Source organism: Myotis brandtii, unplaced genomic scaffold (assembly GCF_000412655.1).
Source record: "Myotis brandtii unplaced genomic scaffold, ASM41265v1 scaffold333, whole genome shotgun sequence".
NCBI lineage: Eukaryota > Metazoa > Chordata > Mammalia > Chiroptera > Vespertilionidae > Myotis > Myotis brandtii.
The window spans coordinates 3,153,153-3,163,678 of NW_005362842.1; the positions used below are offsets into that span (position 1 = coordinate 3,153,153).

At 39.4% G+C, this 10,526-nt stretch overlaps 1 protein-coding gene and 1 long non-coding RNA gene across 2 annotated transcripts in view; both read right to left on the bottom strand.

Annotated features, from left to right (window-relative positions):
• Nucleotides 1–8,801, bottom strand: part of TOP1 (topoisomerase (DNA) I) — a 78,351-nt gene extending 69,550 nt beyond the window's left edge. Inside the window, exon 1 of the mRNA XM_005871281.2 lies at nt 8,759–8,801. Coding sequence (XP_005871343.2) covers nt 8,759–8,786 — 28 coding nt within the window. The 5' untranslated portion in view covers nt 8,787–8,801. The remainder of the gene's footprint in view (nt 1–8,758) is intronic.
• On the bottom strand, nt 7,943–8,748 carry LOC106726934. Its single transcript, XR_001363085.1, has 2 exons — nt 8,381–8,748; nt 7,943–8,206 (listed from the first exon to the last, which is right to left on the bottom strand). It is a non-coding gene; the product is annotated as an uncharacterized LOC106726934 (long non-coding RNA).
• Nucleotides 8,802–10,526: the final 1,725 nt, after the last annotated feature.

A 10,526-nucleotide genomic window follows, 5' to 3' on the forward strand; every position in this document is an offset into this window, starting at 1 on the left:
GTCTAATCCCTAAGATTTTAGTTTCTCAAATTTACAAAGATGGTGATTTCACACTCTTTATTACATTTCTAGTCACTCTGACAAATCTATCTGAAAACTACTATTCTAAAATTCATTCAGTACAGGTGTCTGATACAAAGAAACACTGAGAAATAAATGTATAGAACTTTAAACTATTCTTCTATTACATGTGAAAAGGTTTAATGAGCTTATAGGCATCCTAAAAATAAAGATTTTCTAGAACAGTTATGAATTTGAACATCTTTGGAAATGTAAGAACCGAGGTTTCCAATTTTTTAAGGAAAAAAACAACAGAAAACCTCCGAGTACTGGGAACTACTCTCTCTACATCACTCTTTCACTAAAGCATTAACTGCCAGAAAGTACCTTCCATCCCCATTCACCCTGGTATGACAGGAGCCTTTGTCCCATGGCCCAGTGAAAAATATGGAAATCTCAATGGTGAAAGTGACTGTACAGACCTACAACAGACTAACTTCAGAATGTTTGTTCTGAGAGCCATATGGGTTTATCTTGTTTACCTGTGTCTAGTCGTTACTAGTATTTACGTTCTGAATGTTTGAATTAATGAATATAGCAACTTAAATTTTCCATTTGCAATGAAACATGAAATTCTTAGCTTATAAGTAACCTTTTGCACTATCCCAAATTCAAAGGGGAGAAAGTTACTCACTGCCAAAGATTCTTAAACTGTAATTTAACTTACAAGTAACAAGTGATTTGTACAGGGCCACAAAGTCAAGGCAAGTCTGTACCCTGAGCCAGCCTGTCTCAGATTCAAAGCAATAGTAGCATACTCAGGCTCCCTAGTGACCCCCCCACCCCCCGCGCCCCCGCCGGCTTGGGTACAATCTCACAATACCAAAATTTCAAGAAATTAAAGAAGTTTCCTTTGTACAAAAGACTAATGAAACAATCTCTGAAAGAGGTGTTTGGGGTTTTTTAAGGACTGACAAGGAACTGAAAATTTTGTTCTAAGCTTTACCTTTCTACAGTGATCCTCACATGCTCTTTAATCCTCAACCTTGTGAGGTTAAGTATTAGACAGTTCACAGGTGAAGAACTAAGACTCGGAGGTTAACTTCCCCTTGGCTCAGAGTCTCTATCCTTTCCACTATATCAGGTTGCCTGACTTGGGGCAGGGCCGGGGGAAAGGGGTAGCCCCACCCAAAACCCCCCAAAACTATTAACATCCTGAATCAAAAATCATATAAAAGAAAGAAGCCAAAGTTTTGCAGACTTTTAAAAATCCAATTCTATCCAGCTGGTGTGGTTCAGTGGTTGAGCGTGGACCTATGAACCAGGAGGTCACGTCACAGTTTGATTCCTGGTCAGGGCACATGCCTGGATTGTGGGCTTGGACTCTAGTAGGTAATGTGCAGGAGGCAGCCAATGAATGATTATCTCATCATTGATGTCTCTCTCTCTCCCCCTCTCCTTTCCTCTCTGAAATCAATAAAAATGTATTTTAAAAAATCCAATCCTATTTTGGACTCATACTGAGGGCAGTATAGCCATGCAATATTAACAAATATTCACATTCCCACAGGTTTTTCCCCCATATACTTTAAGAACCATACATTCCTAAAATGTTTATATATTTTTTAATTGATTGATTTTTAGAGAGGAAGGAAGAGGGAAACATTGATGTGAGAGCACATCAATCATCTGCCTCCTGTAGGCCCCCTACAAGGGATTGAGCTGGCAACCCAGGTTGTGCCCTTGAACAGGAGTCAAACTGGCAACCTTTCATACACAGGACAACACCCATCAACTGAGCCACACCAGCCAGAGTCTTGGAAGACTCTTTAAAATTAGACCCTATTCTGTAGTTTCTATTCTACAAAATTAAATTCTCTGGCCTACCTTTGATTGAATATTAATTTTGAAGTCTGCTCCTATTGTGATGCTTATCTGATAATCCTTTGTGTAAGACCTCTACTAAGATCCTTTTGGCTTCATCTAATGGACATTAGTGAACATACCCCTGACTCTGGTTTATTTTCAAGTAGCACTTCCAAAATAACATGTTCAAGGCAATTAAATACTCAACATTAGATAGACTTATGAGCCATTACTGAAATGTCTGCTGACTACATTTTTTTAATCTCTCAACAGTATACACAACTGTTAACATGGTGTTCACTACTTAAATTCTCATACCTACCTCAGCTTTATTTAAGGCAGCGGTTCTCAACCTGTGGGTCGCGACCCCTTTGGGGATTGAACGACCCTTTCACAGGGGTCGCCTAAGACCATCCTGCATATCAGATATTTACATTATGATTCATAACAGTAGCAACATTAGTTATGAAGTAGCAACGAAAATAATTTTATGGTTGGGTCACAACATGAGGAACTGTATTTAAAGAGCCAGAAGGTTGAGAACCACTGATTTAAGGGGTTCTTTTTTCCCAGGAATTACTACTTCATGGGAAGTTGAGTTGGTCACTTTAACCATATGGATAAATGAAAAATTAAGGTAACTTGGATGCTTTGAATTTTCTCATTTTAAAAATGTTAGGGGAGAGGTAAAATAGTGGCCTTTGAAAAAACATGTTGACACAAGATACACTGTATTTTGTTGTTTAAAAAAAGTCACAAATAATGAATTTGGCATTTCATTTATTAAATGTATCTAAAAGGTAAAGCTCTGGGTATCTTTTATTGAAAATCCATAGGAAAGGACTGAGAAATTAGTCACATCAATATACTTCTTTCATTTCTACGCCCGTCTTCTCTATAGCTGGAAGAGCTTCTTTTTAGCGATGACCACCTTGCCTTAGACTTGTTCTTATAGAAAAGTAGGAACCAGATACACATTGGGCTCCTACTTTCCCAAACCTAGACATAGATACACCACCTCTTATTTCACAGTGATTGCTTGATAGGCGGAAGAGATCAGTGTAGGCTATGCAGTTCAGTTAGGTGAAGATTCAACCAACTCTTGTTATATGCTACTGTTTACTATGTAAATGCCAGAAAGAACTGAAAGCATTAACAAGGAATACCAGTGAAGGAAGGAGTTACCAACATCACCACTTCGAACCTAATATTCAAAGTAAAGATCCATTTCAAAGTAGAAGCTGTCTGCCAACGTTTAAATTTTAAAATGTGAATAGAGAGGCACGTTCACATACTCATTTATTTCTCAATAGTCTGTGAAAAATAGAAATAACATCCTTGTTTGTACATGACAAAACAAAGTATAGTGGCCAGGGCAAGTTTCATAGTAAGAACAGGGATTTATCTAGATTTTTCTGATTTCTATTCCAATTTTCTATTTTACCACAGCTGCTCAAGAGTATGCTATCTCCCCATAGCCTCCCTCTTCATCACTTATACCCTTCAATATCAACCTGGTTCCAGCCTTAACACCAAAGCATCTCCTGAAGACCTAACATTCCAGGTGCAAGGGGTCTAAGATATCTCTATCAGCAGATAATTAAGGGCAGGCTGTGACATCTGTACTAGAAGCTTACAAACTACAACCTGAGTGGGATTTCTGGAATCTGAAAGGCAGTATACTACCAAAAAGGGGAGGTGAGAAGGTGTAAAAAGAAAGTTTCCTTTCCTGGTCCCTGGTTCTCCCACAAACCTATGTAATCTGTATTATTTGCATTAAATTCAGATTTGATGAATACAAAAACGTGGTGTTTGCTAAACTCTCAAAATTAGTTCCTTTCCTCTTATCTCCCCTTCTGCTGCTATGCAAGAGCTCTGACAGCTAACTACAAAGAAATAAAGGGGGGCGTGGCTGGTGTGGCTCAGTGGTTGAGTGTCGACTTATGAACCAGGAGGTCACAGTTCCAATCCCGGGTCAGGGCACATGCCAGGTTTTGGGCTCAATCCCCAGCAGGGGGCGTGCAGGAGGCAGCCTATCAATGATTCTCAGCATTGATGTTTCTCTTCCTCTCTGAAACCAATAAAAATATCTTTTTAAAAAAGAAATAAAGGGGGCCATAACCGGTTTGGCTCAGTGGATAGAGCGTCGGCCTGCGGACTGAAAGATCCCAGGTTCAATTCCGGTCAAGGGCATGTACCTTGGTTGTGGGCGCATCCCCAGTGGGAGGTGTGCAGGAGGTGGCTGATCGATGTTTCTCTCTCATCGATGTTTCTGGCTCTCTCTCTCTCTCTCCCTTCCTCTCTGTAAAAAAATCAATAAAATATATTTTTAAAAAAAGAAATAAAGGGGGTTATAGGAATTGGGTAAAGTAAGGGGGTCTTAGCCAATGAGATCCCCTAATCCACCTATCCTGACACCTGCTAGGTAAGTCTTCTGCCCAACCAGTATTTTGCCTATGAAGCTTTATGTATCTGGGCATTCATATATAGTAGCAAGATCAAAATCTGAACTTTTACTAAACAGCAAAGGGTGCATTTCTAATGTATTCTGTTGTAAGACTAACCTTCAACATAAAATTTTCGGGTGGGGTGTGAGGGGAGGGGACCAAATCGCCAAGGATATCTCCTCCAAGAAATCTCCCAAGCATCTATCTTTGCTAGGCTGTGCTAAGAAAAATACAAAGACTACTGGGTTCAAGGGTTGACTGATTTGTTTTTGTTGTTAAAATACATACAGGAAAATGTCAGAATACCCAGGAATCTACTTATCTTGTTCTCAACATATTCAACACCAAAGAGAAATAAAGTCCCCAACATCCCTGATTGCTTTAACACCTTTTGTTGGAGCTTATCTAGGTGTTTCAGAAATGCTAATGAACTGAGTCCTTTGGCTCCTTAAATCCAAAGACACAAAGTCAACTTCAAAGGCTCAAAGAGGAATTGAAGGCCTGGTAGAGATGCACCTTACCCCAAATCTAATCAGGAGGGCAGAAGGGAGATGTAAATAAAAATATCTGCCCAGCCGATGTGGCTCAGTGGTTGAGCATCAACCTGTGAACCAGGAGGTCACAGATTCCCCGTCAGGGCATATGCCTGGATTTTGGGCTCGATCCCCATGGAGGCTGTGCAGGAGGCAGCCAATCAATGATTCTCTCTCATCATTGATGTTTCTATCTCTATCTCCCTCTCTGAAATCAATAAAAATGTTTAAAAAATAAAAATAAAAATTTGCTAGACATTTCAGAAAATATTTCAAGAATAGTATATAAGGTAAAAGTGGCAGGGAGATAACTGAATGGATCTAAAAACTTAAGACAACAAATTAAAAATGAATAGCTACCAAAAATAAATTTAAAACTTAAATTTCCTAGCTCACTTGGAGTTTCTTTTCTAAAATATGGAGACATAAATGACAGCCATTAATACAGATTTTGATAAGGGGTGATCTAGCTTGATGATATTACAACCCATAAACCATAGAGATATACTTGACTTAACCAGTTTAAAGAAAATTTAGAATCTTTCCTGAACATATGGAATAAAAATCATGTTAAACATTTATTTGCTATTAAATCACCTCAGCAAACTATTTAGTCACTTTCTATAACACTACCAAAAATACCATTAATACCTAACAGATATTCCACTATAAACTATAAAGCTTTTCCCACCTAATATAGTTGAGGCTACCGTACTCCCCATATCTTTATCCCCCGTTCCCAGGACTTAGGCTATCAGCACAGAGCACACTGCAGACACCTAGATAGGCAGGTTGTGGGGAAAGGGCGAGGGTTGGCAAAATGCTAATCATTCCATGCTATTTGCCTCTACTTTATTTTAGATTTCCTACTTCAACTACTGGTGTGGAACCATGGAGATGGAAAGCTGCTTCTCAAACTTCAGATTTACTAGGCATGGAAATAGAAAGGACTTGTCCCAACTATTACTGCTCAAAGTTTAAACACAATTGAAAGCTTCCTTTAAACACAGTATCTCATTCACTTCTTAAGGACCAGTTAGGAACTTCTCCCATCCCCAACTTTTTACCTTAAGAAGCCAAATTCTCAAACATTTTTTCCAATGCCTTTATTATGAGAAGTTAATGGTTTCAAATTAAGGGCAGTCAGATCATCTAAACCACAGGACACAGAAAAGTCACTCAACTGACTTTCTTCCACCTCTAAATGCAACGAATTGATTACATTTTACCTTTCAAGAGGGTTTTAAACTCAGGGTCCCAGATCAAATACTCATTTCAATAATTTCCATAGCTTCATTCAAATGTAAATAATTACAATTTTGTCCACTTTCTAAGTGAACCTAAAGCTTTACTGGTGCTCAATGTAGTTTCATATGGAAAGAATGCAATCCCTCACAAAACATGCTTCTGGGGAAACAACTATGGGTTTGAGAAAAACCAGATTTTGCACTGAAAGTATGGCAGAAGTTGTTAAAAACCTGTAACATACACACCCATTGCACACCCAACTAATGTGAAATAACAATTTCAGTATAATCTGAAGGCTCCTAACGTGAAATAACATCTAGAAAGTACAACAGAATCATTTCCCATACCATCAGCAGAAGATAACTGTTATTATAATTAACAGACAACACAAAGCTTTCTCTAACATACTTACAGACTAAAAAGGCAGGCTTTTTTTTGCACACCTCCCCATCCCCACGTGCCAAAAACAATAAAACCCAAGAGCTTAATTTTGGAATATAAGCTTTTAAGATATGTTAGGAATCCTTGGCACTGTATAATGTATAAATGAATACTAATTCACTAAGACCCAGAACAAATGAACAAATCCCTTTTTCAAACTCTCACAATTACCCATTTTTATGCTGATGTTAAAGAAAATAATCAGATTCAAAAAAATTTTTTCTACTATTGGTTAAAATGAGACTTGGGGACTGACCCTGGGTTCATATTTTCCATTTTACCTTACTTAGCAAAGAAAAGTGTGAGTTGATAACAATTAGCATTAATCCAGTATTCACCTTTCAAACCATGAGGTATTTCAGATTCCTTTAGTAACTCCTAGATTTTCTTGTTTTACCACGGAACATCAGAATCTAAAATTTGTTTATGAGTCCTGATATACTGGTAATATAAAAAACACATGTTAACAGGCAACTTTAGTTTTATATCTAAGTGTGGTATAAAGATTCTACAACAGGTTGCTAATTCTGAAATTAGATTGCTCCAAGTAATCTACAGCCCTGGGAAAGACGACACTGGAGCCCGATGCTTAAGTGTTTTTGGATTGAGGAGGAAGATGTGCCAGACTTCTCATTAGAAGTTTGTCGTTTTTAAAATGTGATAGGACCTTTCAGATAGCTACATCATCAGTCATCCCCCACCCCAATCTGCACCCAACAGCACAGAAGTACAACTATCTGCTAGCATCAGAAACAATTTATATTTCATTCCCCCATCCCATTTGAATCCATTAAGCTAACCAGAATCAACACAAGATGATGTCAAACTACAACTCCATATAACATTCCTCAGAATAATCACTGATGGAATCAAGCATCTTACTTTGCTCATGCTGGGGAGGGAAGAACCCCACAACTCCAAAATAGGCAGACTTCAAGTCTTTGAAAGAGCAAAAGGATCACTACCCCTACAACCTGATGTTATCACTATCAACTCTACTGATAGCCTGACAGTACTGTAACCATGACTCAGCCCATTACAGTTAGAAGGGAAGTCTTTTAACTTAGGTAAAAGAGAATATAGTTTCTACTCCTGAAACTCCCAGCTCCCGGTCAATATTTTAAATATAAATACATTTCACATATAAAAGATTTTCTCAACAATTGAGTATGGGTCAGAATGTTCTAAATCTCTAAGAACAGCCAATAGTTTTAACTAATGTAAAGAATGCACTCCAAAGGGCAAAACCTTCTAGATCTTAGGGGATGAGGGCAGGAAAAATGAGGGATGTTTGCTTTAATATATGAACTTGCATAGTTAATCTGTAAGATGGCTTTAAGTTAGGTCCACTTAAAATTGAGCTTAAGCAAACTCTTAATACAAAGTTCAATAATGACATGTCATGAGCATAATTAAACATTGATTCTTATTTTTTCAAAACTGTCTTTTATAGTTACATAAATCAATTGCTAATTACCAGTGTTCCTTAATAGAGCAAGCACAGTGTTACTAACTCTACACCTTTCTTCTACACACAAGATAATCATTCCATTGTCAGACTCTTAGGATGGGGAGGCAATGAAAGTGCTTTTTCTCTTGAAGGAGCAGATTTAGATGAAAAAGTAAGCAAATGACGAACTATCCAATTCACCTCTCTTGCCTTTTTCAGCTCTGTAAGAAAGTAGAGCAGCTTCAAACAGAATCATCAGAATCATCTCAGAATCACATATATAGCATTGTGGCTAAAGCCTGTGAGCTTTGGAGTGCTCAACTCACTGCCCTGAGCAAGCTAGTAAATAAACTTAAGCCTCAATTTCCTCATCTGTAAAATAGAGATGATAGTACCTAACTCATAAGTGTCCTTCTGAAGATTAAATTAGATGCTCCATAGAAAGAGCTGCAATTTGCGCCTGGCAAATAGAATGTATTCCGTAAATATTAGCAATTATTGTTATTACAAGTCAACACATTCTAAAAGTCAATATAGCCAGTTTACTCCAGCCTCTATAAAAATGGCCCACAGTCACTCACATATTCAATATTTCCTTTGTATAATTTAAGTGACAACCATGGAGGTTAACTTTCTGAGAAGGTACTAAACTCTGTTTCATTACTAAATATATATTACCTACTCAGCCCCATTCTGAAAGTCAAAAGAACACTCTTTCTGTATTAAGATCCTTTCTCCAAGAGAGGTTTTAAAAGGACTTCTTACATCCTTACCTGCCACATCCTTTCTTTGCTCCCACATCCCAAAGAAGCATATTTATACTCTGAAGTTTTCTGAACTCCAGGGGTCTCATCGCCCTCTTTTAAAATCCTAGGTTGGCTAAACATAGTTAAGACACTTAGCATCTTTGTAGTCTTGCATAACACCCAGCTCGGAAGTCACCTTCTGGGAAACTTTCCCACCCCCAGACAAAATTAAGTCCCCTAGTCCCCAAAGCCCTTTGGGTATACATATGCCCCAGCACCTACCTTATAATTAACTAAGTATGTCTCCCCCAATAGGCAGAATTGAGGGCAGGCGCAGCACTATGGTCTAGCACTGGGCTTGGCACATTTTAGGTGCTTAAGAAATGCCACATTTTTACTTAACCGGCCTATCTCCTGCCAGAGTACCATCTCTTGCTGGACGCCCCACTTCAAAATCTGAACATACAGCTGCTCTCAGTAGAGCAGGCTAACATGATGGGCTGCTGATGACAACATCAGAAAACCTACTCATCAGCTTCTCCCATTGGAGAGGTTCCTGGAACCCCAACTCAACTGAACAAGATTATGTACCAACAGAATTTGTGGGAATTCCCAGCACACCAGATCTCCTTAACCAAGAACGCTGAAAAGGCTCAAAGAGTAAGCCTTTTATTGGGAGAATCTTCACTGGGTAACTGAAGTGAAAATATTCAAGGAATAAATGCCTTGCTTTGGCTGAACCGAGTTCAAAAACATAAAGATCTGGGGGAAGCAAATAGCTCTTGATACCTGAAAAAAAAAAAACAGCGGCTTTTGAAAAAGAATGAACAGGAAGCAGGGTGGGTTGCTGGCCACTCTTTGTTTCAATAAATAAAATTTTTTTTTTCCTTCCCCACAGTCCAAAAGAAAAAGCCAATACCCCAGGACCATGATAAGATGCTCCACAACCTTTCCCCCTGACAAGTACACTAAACTGCATTTCTTAAAAAGCACTGCCTTAGGAACCTCAGCCACTTGAAAAGTTCTAGTCAATCACACTTTACCTTCATTTTTTTTAAATTAATATGCCTGAGTTCAACATTTACATTGGGTGGCCCATAGACAACTTGTAAACTTTTTGAAGGGAGGTACTACTACTTACTACCTTTGCAAACAACACAACTTGGGAAAAACAATCTCAAAATAGGAAGAACTCCACAAAGGGTGGCTTTAGTTTTACAGCCATAATTCCTATCATAAACATCTTACAAAAAAAAAAAACCAACAGTTGCCAGAGGGAAGCTTTCATTCTGGATGCAGAAAAGGAAACAAACAAGCAGCAGAAAGGGAATTACCCCCAAAATAAAGTTCACTTTGGGGGAAAAAAAAAAAGTCACAATTCCGTCCCCCACCCTTCCCTGCCCGGCGAGGGCTGTGATGTACACGGCTTTGCTCTGCAGAGAGCTCTCTCTGGGCAGCTCAGGGAAGGAGCCGAGGGAGGGAGAGAAAGGCTCAGGCACTGAAAGGAGAGGAGAGAGAAAAAGAAAATGGCGCAGAGACTAAGTCCCGACTGTCGACAAGGCGACTTTCCCGGGAGAAATCCGGACCGGCACAGGCTGCCCGAGGCCTGGCTGCAGGCGACACGGGGTCTCCGTTGCCCCCTCTCGGGAGGGCTGCGATCTGGGGGGGCTGGGATTCCCGGAAAGCAGGTCTAGAGGCGGCCCGATGGGAACAATGGGGCCGGTGAGCGAGGAGCCCGGACTTAGTCTCTGGGACGCCATGTCTGTCCTCTGCCGGCGCCGGCGGGGGCGGGGCA